Below are 22,403 nucleotides of genomic sequence, written 5' to 3'. Positions count from 1 at the left end.
ATTTGTGACTCCCATTATATAATCGTTAAGGGATTTGAGTTACGTCATACCTGAATGGTCTAAGGGTTTTCCCTACTTTCTTCAATTTAAGTCTGAATTACTGAAATAAGGAGTTCATGATCTATGCCACAGTCATATCCTGGCCTTGTTTTTGCTGACTGTATAGAGCTTCTTCATCTTCAGCTGCAAAGAATATAATCAATCTGATTTCAGTATTGACCATCTGGTGATGTCCATGTGGAGAGTCTTCTCTTGAGTTGTTGGAAGAGGGTGTTTGCTATAACCAGTGCATTCTCTTGGAAAAACTGTTAGCCTTTGCCCTGCTTCATTTTGTACACCAAGGCCAAATTTGCCTGTTACTTCAGGTATCTCTTGACTTCCTACTCTTGCATTTCAGTCCCTTCATTGCAGATGAAGAGGACATCTTTTTTGTGTGCTAGTTCCAGAACATCTTGTAGGTCTTCACAGAACCTTCAACTTCAGCTTCTTCAGCATTACTCGTTGTGGCATAGACTTGGATTACTGTGATATTGAATGGTTTTCCTTGGAAACAAGCAGGGATCATTCTGTCATTTTTGAGACTGCACCCAAGTAATACATTTCCGACTCTTTTGTTGACTATGAGGGTTATTCCATTTCTTCTAAGGGATCCTTGCCCACAGTAGTAGATATAATGGTCATCTGAGTTAAATTTGCCCATTTCAGTCCAATTTAGTTCAGTTCAGTTCAGTTCAGTTCAGTCATTCACTCATGTCTGACTCTTTGCGACCCCATGAACAACAGCACACCAGGCCACCCTGTCCATCACCAACTCCCGGAGTTTACCCAAACTCATGTCCATTGAGTCGGTGATGCCATCTAACCATCTCATCCTCTGTCTTCCCCTTCTCCTCCTGCCTTCAGTCTTTCCCAACATCAGGGTCTTCTCAAATGAGTCAGTTCTTCACAACAGGTGGCCAAAGTATTGGAGTTTCAGCTTCATCAGCAGTCCTTCCAATGAACACCCAGGACTGATCTCTTTTAGGATGGATTGGTTGGACCTCCTTGCAGTCCAAGGGACTCTCAAGAGTCTTCTCCAACACTAAAGTTCAAGAGCATCAATTCTTCGGTGCTCAGCTTTCTTTATAATCCAACTCTCACATCCATACATGACTACTAGAAAAACCATAGCCTTGACTAGACAGACCTTTGTTGATAAAGTAATGTCTCTGCTTTTTAATATGCTGTCTAGGTTGGCCATAACTTTCCTTCCAAGGAGTAAGCATCTTTTAATTTCATGGCTGCAATCACCATCTGCAGTGATTTTGGAGCCCCCCAAAAATAAAGTCTGACACTGTTTCCACTGTTTCCCCATCCATTTCCCATGAAGTGATGGGACCGGATGCCATTATCTTTCTTTTCTGAATGTTGAGCTTTAAGCCAACTTTTTCACTCTCCTCTTTCACTTTCATCAAGAGGCTTTTTAGTTCCTCTTCACTTTCTGCCATAAGGGTGGTGTCATCTGCATATCTGAGGTTATTGATATTTCTCCTGGCAATCTTGATTCAGCTTGTGCTTCCTCCAGCCCAGGGTTTCTCATGATGTACTCTGCATATAAGTTAAATAAGCAGGGTGACACTATACAGCCTTGATATACTCCTTTTCCTATTTGGAACCAGTCTGTTGTTCCATGTCCAGTTCTAACTGTTGCTTCCTGACCTACATACAGGTTTCTCAAGAGGTAGGTCAGGTGGTCTGGTATTTCCACCTCTTGAAGAATTTTCCAGTTTATTGTGATCCACACAGTCAAAGGCTTTGGCATAGTCAATAAAGCAGAAATAGATGTTTTTCTGGAAGTCTCTTGCTTTTTCAATGATCCAGCGAATGTTGGCAATTTGATCTCTGGTTCCTCTGCCTTTTCTAAATCCAGCTTGAACATCTGGAAGTTCACAGTTCATGTATTGCTGAAGCCTGACTTGGAGAATTTTGAGCATTATTTTACTAGTGTGTGAGATGAGTGCAATTGTGCAGTAGTTTGAGCATTCTTTGGCATTGCCTTTCTTTGGGATAGGAATGAAAACTGACCTTTTCCAGTCCTGTGGCCACTGCTGAGTTTTCCAAATTTGCTGGCATATTGAGTGCAGCATTTTCACAGCATCATCTTTCAGGATTTGAAATAGCTCAACTGGAATTCCATCACCTCCACTAGCTTTGTTCGTAGTGATACTTCCTAAGGCCCAATTGACTTCACATTCCAGGATGTCTAGCTCTAGGTGAGTGATCACACCATCGTGGTTATCTGGGTTGTGAATATCTTTTTTGTACAGTTCTTCTGTGTATTCTTGCCACCTCTTCTTAATATCTTCTGTTTCTGTTAAGTCCATACCATTTCTGTCCTTTATTGAGCCCATCTTTGCATGAAATGTTCCCTTGGTATCTCTAATTTTCTTGAAGAGATCTCTAAAGTCTTTCCTATTCTATTGTTTTCCTCTATTTCTTTGCATTAATTACTGAGGAAGGCTTTCTTATCTCTCCTTGCTATTCTTTGGAACTCTGCATTCAAATGGGTATATCTTTCCTTTTCTTCTTTCCTAAAATGTCAGTGTTCACTCTTGCCATTTCCTGTTTGATCACTTCCAATTTACCTTGATTCACGGACCTAACATTCCAGGTTCCTATGCAATATTGTACCTTACAGGATCAGACTTTACTTCCATCCCCAGTCTCATCCACAACTGGGTGTTGTTTTTGCATTGGCTCCATCTCTTCATTCTTTCTGGAATTATCTCTCCACTCTTCCCCAGTAGCATATTGGGCACCTACCAACCTGGAGGGTTCATCTTTCAGTGTCATATCTTTTTGCCTTTTCATACTGTTCATGAGGTTCTCAAGGCAAGAATACTGAAGTGGTTTGCCATTCCCTTCTCTAGTGGGCCACATTTTGTCAGAGCTTTCCACCATGACCCATTGTCTTTGGTGGCCCTACATGGCATGGCTAATAGTTTCACTGAGTTAGACAAGGCTGTGGTCCATGTGATCAGTTTGCTTAGTTTTCTGTGATTGTGGTTTTCATTCTGTCTGTCCTCTGATGGATAAGGATAAGAGGCTTATGGAAGCTACAGTCCCTAGGGTCTCACACATGCATGCATATATATCTGAATCACCTTGCTATATACCTGAAAATGTTGCAATATTATAAATCAACTATACTTCAATAAAAATAAAAAGAACTTTTTAATTGGAGTTGGATAGGTGCCACATGATGAGCATGCTCCAAGCAGAGCATCCGTTGAGCCTGAAACAGGGAAATGTAGCCCCGCATTGTATATATACCTAGCAAAGGCTGTATGGACTCTTCATCTCTTGATAAGGAAATGTTCCATTCCTTATCAAGACCCATTCTATTTTCTTAGGTATAATTTTTTGTTGTAAGTTCACATATTTAAATAAACAACTCATTTTTGAAAATGTACAAACTGTGTAGCCATAACAATCCCACTTTAAAACAATTTTATTACTTTATAGCACAAATGTTTCTCAAACTTTATTGACTACATTTGACAATACCTTCTTTTTTAAAATAAGTTACATATGTACACCATACTGGTTCGCAGTTATTATAAAATACTGGCTATTTTCCTTGTGATGTGCAATATATCCTTGTAGCTTTTTTATTTTATATATAATAGTTTGTACCTCTACAGACTACTATGTTTGATTCCCTCCCCTGTTCTTATCCTTCCCCATTTCCCTCTCCCCACTGGTAACTACTAATTTGTTTTCTATATCTATAGATATATTTCTTCTTTGTTACATTCATTAGCTGGTTTTATTTTTTAGATTCCTTAAATAAGTAATATCATATAGTATTTTTCTTTCCCTATCTGATTTGTTTTACTTAGTATAATACACTTAAGGCCCATCCATGTTGTTACAAATGGCAAAAGTTCATTCTTTTTTATGGCTTCATCTTCTTTATCCATTCATCTGTTGATGGACACTTAGGTTGCTTCTATTGGCAACTGTAAATAATATGCTACCATGAGGGCTTCCCTGGTGACTCAGACAATAAAGAATCTGCCTGCAATGCAGCAGACCCGGGTTCTACCCCTGGGTCGGGAAAATTCCCTGAAGAAGGGAATGGCTACCCATTCCAATATTCTTGCCTGGAGAATCCCATGAACTGAGGAGCCTGGCAGGGTACAGTCCACTGGGTCACAGAGTCAGACACGACCAACTAATTAAGCACACACACATGCTGCTATGAACACTGGGGTATGTGTATCTTTTTGAATTCATGTTTTCATTTTTTTAAAATATATATCCAGAACTGAAATTGCTGGGTCACATGGTAGTTGTGTTTTTAGTTTTTTGAGAATATATCATGCTGTTTTCCATAGTAGCCACCAACTTACATTTCCACAAACAGTGTACGTGGGTTCCCTTTCCAAGACCCATTTTTATGTAGCTGAATGAGGGTTGAAAGACTGTGCACATGAGACTTCCCTTCTCAACACGTCATAAAACAAGCTTCAATAAATTTTTAAAAATTGATGCCATACAAAGAATATTCTCTGACCACAATGATATGAAACAAGAAATCATAACAAAAGGAAGTTTGAGTAATTCACAAATATATGAAAATTAGATAACATATGCTAAAATAACCAATGGGTCAAAGAAGAAAGAACAAGGAAAATCAGAAAATACTCTTGCTGCTGCTGCTGCTAAGTCGCTTCAGTCATGTCCGACTCTGTGTGACCCCAGAGATGGCAGCCCACCAGGCTCCCCCGTCCCTGGGATTCTCCAGGCAAGAACACTGGAGTGGGTTGCCATTTCCTTCTCCAATGCATGAAAGTGAAACGTGAAAGTGAAGTTGCTCAGTCGTGTCAGACTCCTAGCGACCCCATGGACTGCAGCCTACCAGGCTCCTCCGTCCATGGAGTTTTCCAGGCAAGAGTACTGGAGTGGGGTACCATTGCCTTCTCCAGAAAATACTCTTAAATGACCAAAAATGGAAACACAACATATGAAAACTTATGGGATGCAACTAAAACAATGCTTATAGAGAAACATACAGCTATAAATGTTGACATTTAAAAAGAAAAAAATACCTCATTTCAATAACCTAATCTTCTACTTTAAGACACAGTAAAAAGAAAAGCAAATCAAATCTAAAGCAAGCAGCTGCTGCTGCTAAGTCGCTTCAGTCGTGTCCGACTCTGTGCCACCCCAGAGACGGTAGCCCACCAGGCTCCCCCGTCCCTGGGATTCTCCAAGCAAGAACACTGGAGTGGGGTGCCATTTCCTTCTCCAATGCATGAAAGTGAAAAGTGAAAGTGAAGTCGCTCAGTCGTGTCCAACTCCTAGTAACCCCATGGACTGCAGCCTACCAGGCTCCTCTGTCCATGGGATTTTCCAGGCAAGAGCACTGGAGTGGGGTGCCATTGCCTTCTCCGAAAGCAAGCAGAAGAAACAAAATAATTAGCATTAGAGCAGAAATAAATGAAACTAAGAATGGTAAAACAACAGAGTAAGACAATAAAGCCAAAAGTTGGTTCTTTGAAATTATCAACAAAACTGGCAAAACTTTAGCTAGGTTGACCAAGAGAAAAAAAAACAGAAGACTAAAATTACTTAAAACCAGAAATGAAATAAGGGGCATTATTATTGATCTCACATAAATAAAAAGGTTTATAAGAGAATACCACGAACAATTGTATGCCAATAAATAAATAGCTTATATAAAACAGACAAATTTATATAAAATACAAATACAAAACCTGAGTCAAAAAGAAATAGAAAACCTGAATGGATCTATAAAAAGTAAAGAAATTGAATACATAATGATGGAAATACACACAAAACGAAAACAAACAAATAGGGCCAAAAGTTACTATGAATGAATTCTACCAAACACTTAAGTAAGATTTAACACCTGTTCTGTACAAACTCTTTCAAAAATAGAAGAGAAGTAAACACTTCATGTTGAGGGCAATATTACCCTGATACCAAAACCAAAGACATCACAAGAAAAAAACTAGAGACCAATATCTCTCATAAGTATAAAAACATACATTCTCACCATCATACTAGAGAACCATACTCAGTAAAGAAATTATTCACTATCACCAAGCTGGAGTTATTCCAAGAATGCAAGGTTGATTTAACATCTGAAAAATCAATAAATATAATGCACCACAGCCAACATAATATTCAAAGGTGAAAAGTTAGAAGCCTTCCTGCTAAAATCTGGAGCAAAACAAGAATGCCCACTCTGACCACTTCTATTCAACATAGTATTGGAAGTCCCAGCTACAGCAATCAGACAAGACAAAGAAAAAAAAATCCAAATTGGAAGGTAAAATTGTCATTATATGCAGATGACATGATACTCTATAAAGAAAACCCTAAAGAATCCACATGAAAACTATTAGAACTGATAAATGAATTCAGCAAGGTATAGGATACAAGATTAACATACAGAAATCTAGTGCATTTTTTTATACTAACCATGAAATATCAGAAGGAGAAAGTTTTTTAAAATTCTGCTTAAAATCAAATTAAAAAAAAAATACCTAGAAATAAACCTGACAAAGGAGATGAAAGACTTACTCACTTAATGGGAGCTATAAAACATTGACAGTGAAAACTGAAGATGATTCAAATAAATGGAAAGATATTACATGTTCTTCGATTGGAAGAATTAATATTGTCCAAATGGCCATCCCACCCAAAGCAATCTACAGATTTAATACTCTGCCTATTAAATTACCCATGATGTTTTTCACAGAACTAGAACAAATAATCCTAAAATTTATATGGAACCACTAAAGATCTGGAATTGCTACAGCAATCCCAGGAAAAAGAACAAAACTGGAAGCTTAACCCTTCCAAACTTCAGACAATACTATAAAGCTACAGTAATCAAAATAGCATGGTATTGGCACAATATATGGATTAATGGAACAGAATAGAGAGCCCAGAAATAAACCCACACACGTATGGGCAAAAAATCTTTAACAAAGGAGGCAAGAATATACAATGGAGAAAAGACAGCCTCTTCAGGAAGTGGTGTTGGGAAAGCTGGACAGTTACATGTAATCAATCAAGTTAAAACACTCGCTCATATCATACACAAAAATAAATTCAAAATGGTTTAACAACTTAAATATGACACACCACCATAAAACTTCTAGAAGAGAACATAAGCAAAACATTCTTGAACATAAATCATAGCAACACTTTCTTAGATCAGTCTTCCAAGGCAAAAGAAATAAAAACAAAAATAAATAAATGAGACCTAATCAAACTTACAAGCTTTTGCACAGAAAGGAAACCATCAATAAAACAAAAAGACAAGCTATGGAAAGGGATAAAATATTTGCAAACAATGTGACTGACAAGGGCTTAATTTCTAAAATATAAGAACAGCTTATATAGCTCAATATCAAAAAATAACTAACAACTCAATTAACAAATGGACAGAAGACCTAAATAGACATTTATCCAAAGAAGGCATACAGATGGCCAAAGGCACACAAAAAGATACTCAATATTGCTAATTATTAGGGAAATGCAAATCAAAATTACAAAGAAGCATCACCTCACACCAGGCAGAATAACCATCATCAAAAAGTCTACAAATACTAAATGCTGCAGAGAGTGTGGATAAAAGGGAACCTTCCTACAATGTTGGTGGGAATGTAAATTGGTGTAGCCATAAAGGTAAACAATATAGAGGTTTAGTTTATCTAAACACAGTTACCATTGTCATTGTTGTTGTGTTATACAGCAACTAATGTTGTTGTTGCTTAGTCCCTAAGTCATGTCCAACTTTTTGCAATCCCGTGGATTGCAGCACATCACGTTCTTCTGCCCTCCACTATCTCCTGGAGTTTGCTCAAACTCATGTCCATTGAGTCAGTGATGCCATCCAACCAACTCATCCTTTGCTGCCCCCTTCTCCTTTTGCCTTCAATCTTTCCCAGCATCAGGGTCTTTTCCAATGAGTCAACTCTTTGCATCAGGTGGCCCAAGTATTGGAACTGCAGCTTCGGCATCAAACATTCAGGGTTGATTTCCTTTAGGATTGACTGCTTGGATCTCCTTGCAGTCCAAGGGACTCTCAAGAATCTTCTTCAGTTCAGTTCAGTTGCTCAGTCATGTACAGCTCTTTGCGACCCCATGAGCTGCAGCACGCCAGACTTCCCTGTCCAACACCAATTCCCAGAGCCTACCCAAACTCATGTCCTTCGAGTCAGTGATGCCATCCAACCATCTCATCCTCTGTCGTCCCCTTCTCCTCCTGTCCTCAATCTTTCCCAGCATCAGGGTCTTTTCAAATGAGTCAGCTCTTCACATCAGGTGGCCAAAGTATTGGGAGTTTCAGGTTCAGCATCAGTCCTTCCAATGAATATTCAGGACATAGTTCCTTTAGAACTGACTGGTTGGATCTCCTTGCAGTCCAAGGGACTCTCAAGAGTCTTCTCCAACACCACACTTCAAAAGCATCAATTCTTTGGCGCTCAGCCTTCTTCACAGTCCAACTCTCACATCCATACATGACCACTGGAAAAACCATAGCCTTGACTAGATGGACCTTTGTTGGCAAAATAATGTCTCTGCTTTTTAATATGCTGTCTAGGTTGGTCAGTGGACATGAGTTTGAGTGAACTCCAGGAGTTGGTGATGGACAGGGAAGCCTGGAATGCTGCAATTCATGGGGTCACAAAGAGTCGGACACGACTGAGCAACTGAACTGAACTGAACTAGGCTGGTCATAACTTTCCTTCCAAGGAGTAAGTGTCTTTTAATTTCATGGCTGCAATCACCATCTGCAGTGATTTTGGAGCCCCCAAAATAAAGTCTCTCACTGCTTCCACTGTTTCCCCATCTATTTCCCCATGAAGTGATGGGACCAGATGCCATGATCTTAGTTTTCTGAATGTTGAGCTTTAAGCCAACTTTTTCACTCTCCTCTTTCACTTTCATCAAGAGGCTCTTTAGTTCTTCCTCACTTTCTGCCATAAGGGTGGTGCCATCTGCATATCTGAGGTTATTGGTATTTCTCCCAGCAATCTTGACTCCAGCTTGTGCTTCATCCAGCCCAGTGTTTCTCATGATGTACTCTGCATATAATGCTTGCTGTTCCACATAATGCATGCTGACTCATAGCTCAGTTGGTAAAGAATCTGCCTGCAATGCAGGAGACCTGGGTTCAATTCCTGGGTCAGGAAGATCCCCTGGAGAAGGAAATGGCAATCCACTCCAGTATTCTTTCCTGGAGAATCCCATGGACAGAGGAGTCTGACAGGCTACAGTCCATGGGGTCGCAAGAGCTGGACATGACTTAGCGACTAAACCACCCACCACCACCACCACCACTTTGCATATAAGTTAAAAAAGCAGGGTGACAATATACAGCCTTTGACGTACACCTTTCCCAATTTGGAACCAGTCTGTTGTTCCCTGTTCAGTTCTAACTGTTGCTTCTTGACCTGCATATAGATTTCTGGGAAGGCAGGTCAGGTGGTCTGCTATTCCCATCTCTTTAAGAATTTTCCACAGTTGGTTGTGATCCACACAGTCAAAAGCTTTGGTTTAGTCAATAAAGCAGAAGTAGATGTTTTTCTGGAACTCTCTTAATTTTTCAATGATCCAATGGATGTTGACAATTTGATCTCTGCTTCCTCTCTCTTTTGTAAATCCAACTTGAACATCTGGAAGTTCACAGTTCACGTATTGTTGAAGCCTGGCTTGGAGAATTTTAAGCATTACTTTGTTAGTGTGTGAGATGACTGCATTTCTGCAGCAGTTTGAGTGTTCATCAACAACTTAAGTGTTTATCAACAAATTACTGGATAAAGAAAAGGTGGTATAAATATATGCAGTGGAATGTTACTTACTCAGCCAAGAAAAATAATAAAATAATGCCATTTTCAGCAACATGAATGGACCTAGAATTTGTCATACTTCGTAAAGTAAGTCAGATAGAAAAAGACAAACATCATATGATATCACTTGTATGTGGAATCTAAAAAAATGATACAAATTAACTTATTCACAAAACAAAAACATTCTCACACAGAATACAAACTTATGGTTACCAAAGGGGAAAGGCAGGGATAAATTAGGAATTTGGAGTTAATAGATATATACTACCATATATAAAACAGATAAACAACAAGGACCTCTGTATAGCACAGGGGACCATATTTAATATCTTGTAATGTTGCTATCCAGTACTTTGGCCACCTCATGCGAAGAGTTGACTCATTGGAAAAGACTGATGCTGGGAGGAATTGGGGGCAAGAGGAGAAGGGGATGACAGAGGATGAGATGGCTGGATGGCATCACTAACTTGATGGATGTGAGTCTGAGTGAACTCCGGGAGTTGGTGATGGACAGGAAGGCCTGGCGTGCTGCGATTCATGGGGTCTCAAAGAGTTGGACATGACTGAGCGACTGATCTAATCTGATCTGATCTGAATGTTGCTATTAGTCACATCTGACTCTTTGCAACTCCATGAACTAAAGCCCACCAAGCTCCTCTGTCCACATAATTCTCCAGGCAAGAATACTGGAGGAGATAGACATTCCCTTCTCCAAAGGATCTTTCTGACCCAGGGATCGACTCAGTCTCCTGCATTGCAGGCATATTCTTTACTGTCTGAGCCACCAGAGAAGCCCATTTTATTTTCTTGGGCTCCAAAATCACTGTGGATAGTGACTGCAGCCATGAAATTAAAAGACACTTTCCCCTTGCTGTCAGAATAGAAAGTCCCAGCCCTAATTCACCCACAAAAATACTAATTAGTAATGATATGTGTAATGAAATACCCTTACAAGAATTCCATAATCAAGTTAAGAAGTTGGAGTACCCAAATGAGTTTAAAACTTAAACAGCTGTATTGGAACAAATAAGAAGAGTAATTTTACTTTACTCACATCAGCCCCTCCCAGAAATTGGCATAGCTCAGCACCAGGAAAAAACACCCTGGTTCACTCTCCCATCATCAAGGGGAAGGAGAAGAGTAGAGAGTGCGTCCAATGCTTCAGCTCCTTGGAGAACTTCATGAGGGACTAGTTTCTATATATGGCCCTACTCAGAGAACTGATAGAACTGGCATAGTTTGGATGCCTGGGAGTCATGAAGAATAAGCAACTTCGCTGCTAGCAAAAAGGCAGCTAGCTCCTTTAGGAAGGAGGGAGAAAGGGCGTGAATCCAGCCCTTCTGGGTTCTGGAGGGCTGCTCAAGGAATTAGTATCTGTCCCACTTGACTTGAAACTGTCCGGGAACCACCATAGTTTAGATGCCTAATGGCCACTGAGAACAAACAAGAGTAGCTTGCTGCTGTAGAACCAGAAAATTTGAAATGCTACAGAAAGACTGTAGAAGGAGCAAGACAGATCATTTAAAAATATCTGATAAAGAGATGTAAAAAGAAAGAAAATAGTGAGCCCGCACTCTAGAGCCCACAAGCTGCAATTATTCATCCCATGTCCTGCAACTACTGAAGCCCATGCACCTGGAGCCTGTGCTCCACAACTAGAGAAGCCACTGCAATGAGAAGCCCACAAACTGCAGGTAGAGAGTAGCCTCCACTCGCTACAACTAGAGAAAAGCCCACACAGCAACTAAGACCCAGCACAGCCAAAGATAAATAAATACCTTTTTTAAAAAATGAAGAAAGAATGGTGAGAATTTCCCAAACCTGGAGAGGGGTTTGGACATCCAAGTCCGTGAAGCCTCTAGGTTACCTCAAATTTTCAATGCAAGACAATCTTCTTCAAGACAAATTATAATAAAACTGTATAAAATCAAAGAAGCAGCAAGAAAAAAAAATTTATCTTATATAAGACAACTCTCATAAGGCTATCAGCAGATATTGTAGCAGAAGCATTGTATGCCAGGAAAGAATGGGAGGATATATTCAAAGAGCTAAAAGAAAAAATGCCAACTATGAAAACTTGACCCTACAAAGCTGACCTTCAGAAATGAAGATGAGATAAAGACTTACCCAAACAAACAAAAGCTGAGGGAGTTCATCGCCTACTATTAGATGTGCCTTACAAGAAATGCTGAAAGGAGTTCTTCAAGCTGAAATGAAAGGCAGCTAACTAATAACATGAAACCATATGAAAATACATGATACACTGGTAAAGATAAGTATATAGTCAGATTCAGAATAATCTAATACTGTAATATGATGGTGTGATAACCATTTAACTCTAGTGTAAGGGTTATAAAACAAAGGTGTTAAGAATAAATATAGCTACAATAATTTGTTTATGGTACAGAATATTAAAAAGATGTCAATTATGGCAACAAAAACAAATTAAGGGGAGAGGGAAAAGAGTAGAGTTTTTTAATATGATCAAAGTTATCAGCTTAAAATAAACTGTTTTATCTGTAAGATATTTCAAGTAAGCCACAGGGTAACTACAAAACAAACAAAAAACTATAGTAGACACATACACACAAGATAAAGAAAAGGGAATCAAAGTATACCCCAATGGAAAATCATCAGTTCACAAAAGAAGATAGCAAGAGAGGAAGAAAAGAACAAAGGAACAATGAAACAACCAGAAAACAATGAACAAGATGGTAATAGTAAGTTTTTACTTATCAAGAATTACTTTAAATGTAAGTGGATTAAATTATCCAATCAAAGGGCCCAGAATGGCTGAAAACGTTTAAAAACACACACACACAACTACAAGCTGCCTCCAAAACATCCACTTCAGCTAATACCCAGGCTCACATTCTCCAGGACAGATCAGATACTAGATCCAAATCAAGGGTAAGCAAATTTTAAAAGACTAAAATTATATGAAGTATCTTTTCCAACCACAATGGTTAAATATGTGGAAATTAAACAACACTTTTCTGGAAACCAATGGATCAAAGATGAAATCAAGGGAAAATTCAAAAATATCTTGAAACAACTGAACATGAAAACACAACATATCAAAACTTATGAGGTGGGGTTCCCTGGTAGCTCAGTAGTAAAGAATCGATGTGCCAATACAGGAGATTAGGGTTCAGTCCTCGGTCTGGCAAGATCCCACATGCTGCAGACCAACTAAAGCCCCTGCACCACAACTACTGAAACTACTGAAGCCGCCATGCCTAGAGCCCATGCTCCACAACAGGCGAAGCCATCACAATCAGAAGCCAAAATGCTGTGACTGGACAGTATCCCCCACTCGCTCACGCAGCAACAAACATAAATAAAAAAATAAAATCATATTTTTTAAAAAACTTATGAAATACAGCAAAAGCAATGCTAAGAGGGAGGTTTATTGTGATAAATGTCTATATTAAGAAAAAATGATCTCACATATGTGGAATCTAACAAACTTATAGATACAGACAACAAATTAGTGGTTGCCAGATGCAAGGGGTGGGTGCAATGGGTGAAGGTGGTCAAAAAGGACAAACTGACAGTTATAAAATAAATAAGTCCTAGTGATATAATGTATAGTATGGTGATAAAGGACAGAAATGGTATGGACCTAACAGAAGCAGAAGATATTAAGAAGAGATGGCAAGAATACACAGAAGAACTGTACAAAAAAGATCTTCACGACCCAGATAATCACGATGGTGTGATCACTGACCTAGAGCCAGACATCCTGGAATGTGAAGTCAAGTGGGCCTTAGAAAGCATCACTACGAACAAAGCTAGTGGAGGTGATGGAATTCCAGTTGAGCTATTTCAAATCCTGAAAGATGATGCTGTGAAAGTGCTGCACTCAATATGCCAGCAAATTCGGAAAACTCAGCAGTGGCCACAAGACTGGAAAAGGTCAGTTTTCATTCCAATCCCAAAGAAAGGCAATGCCAAAGAATGTTCAAACTACCATACAATTACACTCATCTCCCACACTAGCAAAGTAATGCTCAAAATTCTCCAAGTCAGGCTTCAGCAATATGTGAACCGTGAACTTCCTGATGTTCAAGCTGGTTTTAGAAAAGGCAGAGGAACCAGAGATCAAATTGCCAACATCCGCTGGATCATGGAAAAAGCAAGAGACTTCCAGAAAAACATGTATTTCTGCTTTATTGACTATGCCAAAGCCTTTGATTGTGTGGATCATAATAAACTGTGGAAAATTCTGAAAGAGATGGGAATACCAGACCACCTGATCTGCCTCTTGAGAAATTTGTATGCAGGTCAGGAAGCAACAATTAGAACTGGACATGGAACAACAGACTGGTTCCAAATAAGAAAAGGAGTACGTCGAGGCTGTATATTGTCACCCTGCTTATTTAACTTATATGTAGAGTACATCATGAGAAACGCTGGGCTGGAAGAAACACAAACTGGAATCAAGATTGCCGGGAGAAATATCAATAACCTCAGATATGCAGATGACACCACCCTTATGGCAGAAAGTGAAGAGGAACTAAAAAGCCTCTTAATGAAAGTGAAAGAGAAGAGTGAAAAAGTTGGCTTAAAGCTCAACATTCAGAAAATGAAGATCATGGCATCCGGTCCCATCACTTCATGGGAAATAGATGGAGAAACAGTGGAAACAGTGTCAGACTTTATTTTTGGGGGCTCCAAAATCAGTGCAGATGGTGACTGCAGCCATGAAATTAAAAGATGCTTACTCCTTGGAAGGAAAGTTATGACCAACCTAGATAGCATATTAAAAAGCAGAGACATTACTTTGCCAACAAAGGTTTGTCTAGTCAAGGCTATGGTTTTTCCTGTGGTCATGTATGGGTGTGAGAGTTGGACTGTGAAGAAGGCTGAGCGCCAAAGAATTGATGCTTTTGAAGTGTGGTGTTGGAGAAGACTCTTGAGAGTCCCTTGGACTGCAAGGAGATCCAACCAGTCCATTCTGAAGATCAGCCCTGGGATTTCTTTGGAAGGAATGATGCTAAAGCTGAAACTCCAGTACTTTGGCCACCTCATGTGAAGAGTTGACTCATTGGAAAAGACTCTGATGCTGGGAGGGATTGGGGGCAGGAGGAGAAGGGGACAAAAGAGGTTGAGATGGCTGGATGGCATCACTGACTCGATGGATGTGAGTCTGGGTGAACTCTGGGAGTTGGTGATGGACAGGGAGGCCTGGCGTGCTGCAATTCATGGGGTCGCAAAGAGTTGGACACGACTGAGCGACTGAACTGAACTGAACTGATGGTGATTATAGTTAATAATGCTGTATTATATATTTGAAAGATGCTAAAGAAAGGATCTTAAAGGTTCTCATTGAAAAAATTTTTGTAACTATGTATAGTCATGAATGTTAACTAGATTTATTGTGGTAATCATTTCACAGTATACACAGATACTGAATCATTACATTGTACACCTGAAATTAATATCAATTATACTTCAGTTTTTTAATTAAATTAAATTTAAATGTTTTTAAATGAATTAATTAATGAATGTTCAGTATAAAACTTGGGAAGATATCCCTAAATAAACTTAAGAGACTTTAAAATCCATAACAGGAAACAGAGAAATTTTAAAAATACTTTTATATGGCAAAATATATCCTAAACAAATCAATATATAGGAGGAAAAATATCTGTGATATAGATGGGAGATAAAAGCTAATTATTAACAAAGAACTTTCCCAAATTGAAAAACAACCAAAAAATTTAACTGACAAATCAATGAAAACCAAATGCTGATGACATTATGCTCAGGAATTAAAATTAAATAAATAAAAAAAATAAAATACAGGAACTAAAATTAAAGTAACAAAGATACCATTTTATATATATCACATTGGCAGAATATAAGGCCTCTATTGCTTTTAAAGATAAAAGGGAGAGTGCTCAAACTTCTTGGTGGAGATGAAAAGAAATTCAAAATTTTGGGAAAGTAATCTAGAAACATATATTTAAATTAAAATTATTCATACTCTTAGATTCATCAATATCTGAAAATGAATTTTATACAAATAAAGGCACAAATATTTTAGGAATATGTAAAATGATATTACAGCATGGTTTGCTGTTGCTAAGTCGCTTCAGTCGTGTCCAACTCTGTGTGACCCCATAGACAGCTCACCAGGCTCCCCCATCCCTGGGATTCTCCAGGCAAGAACACTGGAATGGGTTGCCATTTCCTTTTCCAATGCATGAAAGTGAAAAGTGAAAGTGAAGTGGCTCAGTCGTGTCCGACTCTGAGCAACTGCAGCCTACCAAGCTCCTCCGTCCATGGGAGTTTCCAGGCAAGAGTACTGGAGTGGGGTGCCATTGCCTTCTCCACAGCATGGTTTATGAGGGCAAAAAAACACAAAGTACTCATCAACTGGTGAATAACTGATAAATTATATAAATGATATCATATAAATGGTACATCCACACTATAGAGTACTACACAGCTATTAAATGAATCAGGGATTTCCACAAAGTACTGGTGACTGTGAAATGTAAAATGCAGTATCTATGCTAACAAAATTTCCAAAAGAAACAATAATAAAAACCCACCACATGTATGCATGTATGTGAATAATGTAACTGCAAATAAAAATGTTAAAGGAAAATCATAAAGTTTTTCAGATTGTATACAGACAGGGGAATGGTGATGTGCCAGAGTAAAATAAGGAAGGAGCAAACAAAAAAGATTCTTTAAGAAGGAAGAAAAATGCATCTTTAAAAAAAACTTTATGTAAAAAGTTATGGCCACATTCAAAACAAAATCTGTATGTGGGCATATCTATAAATTTTAAAGACACAGATTTTAAAATGTTTAATTATGGTTTTCTAGATGCTTAAGTACTCACAATGTGGAGTTTCTTGAAAAATGCTTATGTAAGCAATAAATATTTTTAAACTGTCAAGAATTCAACAAAAGCAAATAATTAGCATTATGACCAATACTGTGTTTTTTTACTAATATTTAATTTGAAGATTAATGGAACTCATGATGTCAGTAACACTCATTAAAACCATAATGACAAGTAAATTAAAGAATGACCTTAAAACTGAGATTGAAGAATCTTAAAACTGTGAGGGTGGCTAAAACAGCAAGAAAATTTAAAATATGACCTCACCTTTTTCAACTGCTCTAATTCTGCTTCTATTTCCCCTGGTCCCTCCGCAGAACTCAGACAAGGAGGAAGACTGGGGCTGAAGGCCATGAGGTCGGTCTTGGGAGGCCCCTCCCCAGAGCACACCCTCTGTCGCCTCTCCTGCGAGTAAGACCAGCTCCCCACCGCGCTGGAGCACACCAGCCTGGGCTTCACGGGCCCGCACGCGCCCTCGCTGGGCGGCGCCGAGCACCGCAGCGCCGTGTACAGCAGCAGCGTGAGTACCAACAAGCTGGACACCGCGCAGATGGCGATGATCAGGTACACGTTCACATCCACTAACGCCGTCTCTGCGCCAGCTGCACCAGACAACGCCCGCGAAGAGGCCTTGGGCGCCTGGCCGCTGTCTTCCAGCGACAGCAGCACGGTAGCCGTGGCCGTCAGCGCCGGCTCGCCGTGGTCCTTCACCAGCACCAGCAGGCGCTGGCGCGGCGCGTCCGCCTCGTCCAGGGCACGCGTCGTGCTGATCTCGCCGGTGTACAACCCCACGCGGAACGGGCTGCGCGAGCCGCCCGCCGCCGGCTGCAGCTCGTAAGACAGCCACGCGTTGTAGCCCGAGTCAGCGTCCACCGCGCGCACCTTCGCCACCACGTGGCCCGCGTCCACGGACCTGGATACCACTTGGCTCACCGCGCTGGGTCCTCCGCTTGGCCCAGGCGGCAGCAGCGCGGGCGCGTTGTCGTTCTCGTCCAGCACGAACACCTGCAGCGTCACGTTGCTGCCAAGGGGCGGCACGCCCGCGTCGCGCGCGCTCACCTGGAACTGCAGCAGCTCCAGCTCCTCGTGGTCCAGCGGTTGCAGCGCGTACACCTTGCCGCTCTCCGCGTGCACCGACACGTAGCTCGACAGCGCGCGCTCGCCCACCCGCCGCTCCACCAGCGAGTAGGACACCAGCGCGTTCTCCTGCGCGTCCGCGTCCCGCGCCGAGACCGTGAAGATGTGGCAGCCGGGCGGGTTGTTCTCCTTCACGAACACCGTGTACTCGGGCTGCGGGAAGGCGGGCGCGTTGTCGTTCACGTCGGCCACCTCCACGGACACGCTGGCGGTGGCCGACAGAGAAGGTGAGCCGCCGTCCCTCGCTGTCACCACCACCTCATAGTTCGACGCACTCTCGCGGTCCAGGACGCTGTCCAGCACTATCGAATAGTAATTCTTGAAGGTGGACACCAACTTGAACGGGTTGTGAGCCATCAGGGAGCAGGTCACCTGCCCGTTGGCGCCGGAGTCACGGTCGGATACGCTGACCAAGGCGATGACAGTGCCCACCTGAGCGTCCTCTCTCACCGGCAGAGCCAAAGAAGTGATGGTAACTTCTGGAGCATTGTCATTTATATCTACTATTTCCACCAAAATGGTACAATGACCCGCCATTGGAATATTCCCCTTGTCAATCGCTTCCACGGATATTTCGTACAATTTATTTTCTTCGAAATCCAATTTACCTTTTGTCCTAATTTCTCCACTGTCGGGATTTATGTAAAACGCATATAATATTGCAGGTGATACAGGTCTTCTAAATGAGTAGGTTATGTCTGCATTTGTACCATCATCAGGGTCTGTGGCATTTAGTTTGATCACTAATGAGCCATTAAGTGAGTTCTCTAACATTCTCACTTTATAAATTAATTGGTCAAATTCTGGTGCGTTGTCATTCACATCCAGGATTGTAATCAGCAGCTGAACTGTGCTGGTCAACTCGGGTTTACCTCCATCACTAGCTGTCAATAATAAACTATGTTCCTGAATTTCCTCTCTGTCCAATGATTTCCTTAACACAAGTGATAACGAAGACATTTGTTCACGACTGTTTTGTGTGTCCAAAGTGAAATAATCGTTGGGATCGACTCGGTACGTCAAGGCGGAGTTTACTCCAATATCTGCATCAGATGCGCCATCTAGCGGGAACCGAGTTTCCGGAGGTCTAGATTCAGCAATGATTATTCTTTTTTCACTTTCTGGGAACACAGGCGGGTTGTCGTTAATATCTGTAACTTCCACCTCCACATGGAACACCTGCAGCGGCCGGTCCACGATCACCTCCAGGTGGATGCTGCACTCCGCGCTCCGTCCGCACAGCTCCTCCCGGTCGATCCGAGAATTCACAAACAAAATGCCATTCTTCAGGTTTACCTCCAAAAGGTCCCCGCGGCCTTTGGACGCCACCCGAAACAGGCGGGGCACCAGCTCCGCCAGCTCCAGTCCTAGGTCCTGGGCGATGCGGCCCACGAAGGTGCCGTGTTTTGCCTCCTCGGGAACCGAGTAATGGACCTGGCCCCTCCCCGACTCCCAGGCTGCGAGAAGCAGAAGCGAGAGCAGCAAAAGCCGAGCTCCTGGGCCTTCTCTCCAGGAAATCAGCATGGTACACTCAAAAGCCTTTAAAGATATCTGAAGTCTATAGGCTACCTTACTTCAAATGCCCCTCAAGGTCTAATTTTACGGCCTTCTATTGCGGGAGGATTCGCGGAGGTTTTCCACTATCTGTCCAATTTTCTCCAAGAAGGAAGGAGCGGAGGCGCTTTCTTCGCGGAATTGTTTTCAGTGAAGAGCGACACCATGCGCATGAATGTGTAAGTGTAATAACGACTCAGTTCATAATTTCCGTTGCCGTAGGGGATTTATTTTTTCTTCTTGCATTTCATGACATTTTTCACTCTAAATACGTAATGGAAGATTAAATGTTTTTCTCTCCAGCAACAGTAAATCACTGTATTCTGTTCAGCATTGGCTTCTAGTTGAAATCGGTTGATGAGTTCCATCTTTCCACAAAAACATTTTTGCATGTGTAAAACGTGGTGCAGAATTTGTAAAAAGAGGTAGTAGTCCACATTCGCTTTTGGAAATCAGACTCTAGTTCTTAATAGCTTTGTAGATTTTGGTGGGACTGTCCTTTTCCTGTAATATTTTTGAGACCTACTCACACAACTCCCTTGACTCCAAGCAGAAACATAACGAATCACATAAGAATGAAATAAATGAACATGGAAAATTCGGTAACTGATATACCAGATTTTAAATGATACAATATTTTTAACTTTCCCCAAACATGATTGTAAATTTGGATAAAATATTTGTATTGAAAGAAAATGTCCATCAATGTAAATATGAGTTTGTATGTGAGTGTGTATGTACATAAACACACAATATTGACCATTTAGATATAACAATACTTTGAAGTCCTGGATTTTCTTTGTATAAAACATGCCAAGAACTAGTATCTCATGTATTTGCTATAAATGGAATTACTACCAGTAGGTTAAACTTCCCCTTTCTTTCTCCCTAACTTATACCATTACTGGGGAATTTCCTACTATCATTTAAGTTGACTCTGATTTTCCAAGTAACAACAAGTAGATACAGATGTTAACAAACCTCTAGCAAGGAAGAAAGGGAGGGAATCTTACTTTTATCTTTACCAAGTCACCAAGTTCCATGCCAACAGGGCTAGGAAAGAAAAAGTATAGCTCCATAACTCTCTTGCCTGTTTTGTGCCCAACTCTGCAGGAAATAAGAGTTGGGTTCATTTCTGAACCTTTGCTCGCCTCTGAAAATGTGAGTATTTGATACTCTCTCACCATCATTCTCCTCATTGCTCCATTACTTTTATTAACACACCTTTACTTTTATAATGGGAATAGTTTCTTGATTCTAATTGTTCTTGTCTATTAGGCCCTACTTTGTCTTTTTTACCTCTCCATCTAACCTAGAATACACAGTCAACCATTTAAAACATGCCTTTCCAATGGTTCGGGAGTTTGCTATTGACATGTACACACTGAAATATTTAAAATGGGTAACCAACAAGAACCTACTGCATAGCACAGGGAACTCTGATCAATATTATGTGGTAGCCTGGATGGGAGGGGAATTTGGGGGGAGAATGGATACATGTGTATGTATAACTGAATCCCTTTGCTGTCTACCTGAAACTATCACAACATTGTTTATTGGCTATACTCTAACACAAATTAAAATTTTAAAAATTAAAATAAAACATGCCCTTTCAGATACCCTATAGGTACATATCTTCTTATATCACCTCTCTTTAACATTGTCTTTACCTTTCAATACACAGCCTAACTATTCATTTTCTCAATGCTTTCTATTGAACTCCTCAGTTCATTAGCCACTTAACATTACTATATTCTCTACAAGTTTATGCTCACCTTTACCTCAATTGACCCCTCAAGTGAATTCATAATTCCTGCCCATAGAGATTCTTCCATACTTTCTTCTTTTTTCTCAAATTCCCAACCTCATTCCAACCATGTGGTTCTCAGATGACTTACCCAGAAAGATAAGTCATCAAATACAAACTCAATGGCTCTCTTCTTATGTTGACATTTCTCTTTATATTCTCTATTATTCATTCACTACTAAGGAAAAATCGTGCCACTTTTAAGGCCAACCCTACTGTCTTAATTTTTTTCTCTATTCTCATTCATATGTTTCATCTTCATCTTCATTCCTTCTCTGCCTGTCTGATTTTCAGTATCTCCCTTTTTACTTACTTCTTTCCCTCACATTAAAAAACACTCTGGAAAGGCTTTGTGTGGAAGAAAATTACAAGATGTAAAATACACTTTTAGAAGATTCACCCAATAATTGTATCAGAGCAGTAGCATGCCATAATGGGTTGGTGATCCTCCAAAACTGGGTTTGTGTCACTTTGCCTGATCTATGTGGCTTAAGTTTCCGACTTCTTATCAGTAGAATGCTAATAATAAATATTATACCTGCACTGTAGGGGTGATTTCATAACTAAATGAGATAATACAATTAAAGATCTTAGAACAGGTCCTGGAAAAAATAGGGGGTGATAAATATTCTTTGGTTGTGTTGGGTCCCAGACCAGGGATCAAACCCAGTCTTCCTGCTTTGGGAATGCAGAGTCTTAGCCACTGGACCACCAGACAAGTCCTGAATAACTATTCTTATATTTTATGGAATCAAATCAATGTTACTAATTGTAAGATGTGTCATTATTTGTGTGCTACCAAGAAAAAGAATCAGTTAAATTGTTATAAACTATTAATTATAAGGTGCATCCTGCTTTAGATAGATATTACAATATTTTAAATGGCATATTTTATGTAAATAACAACAGTACTGCAGCCAATCACAATGGAAAGAAAGGTACTCTATGGGAGCAATAACAAATTACTCATTTTAGAATTGATAACAATTTTTATTATTGTTATTATACTTGAAAGGGGATTGTACTGCAACTAGATTGGTGATCAAGAAGACTATTTTACAAGTCTATGCATGTAAAGAGCAGTAAAGGAATCTAGTTTATGATATCTGGGAACTCTCTACACTAACCTTGCAAATTTCATTTAATTATGAAATTGAGTACAAATTAA

General features: G+C 40.2%; 1 protein-coding gene across 13 annotated transcripts in view; it reads right to left on the bottom strand.

Annotated features, from left to right (window-relative positions):
- Positions 1 to 22,403, bottom strand: part of LOC109562119 (protocadherin alpha-13) — a 209,897-nt gene that overhangs the window by 104,982 nt on the left and 82,512 nt on the right. The window contains exon 1 of one of the 13 annotated variants that reach the window (XM_019965071.2): positions 17,005 to 19,658. The exons of the other annotated variants lie outside the window; for them this stretch is intronic. Coding sequence (XP_019820630.2) covers positions 17,005 to 19,398 — 2,394 coding nt within the window. The 5' untranslated portion in view covers positions 19,399 to 19,658. Of the gene's footprint in view, positions 1 to 17,004; positions 19,659 to 22,403 lie in introns of those variants that run through there. 13 annotated transcript variants of the gene reach the window in all.

Source organism: Bos indicus, chromosome 7, assembly GCF_029378745.1.
Source record: "Bos indicus isolate NIAB-ARS_2022 breed Sahiwal x Tharparkar chromosome 7, NIAB-ARS_B.indTharparkar_mat_pri_1.0, whole genome shotgun sequence".
Classification (NCBI taxonomy): Eukaryota; Metazoa; Chordata; class Mammalia; order Artiodactyla; family Bovidae; genus Bos; species Bos indicus.
Note: the sequence above shows the minus strand (reverse complement) of the source record. Positions and strands in the feature narration are given on the sequence as shown.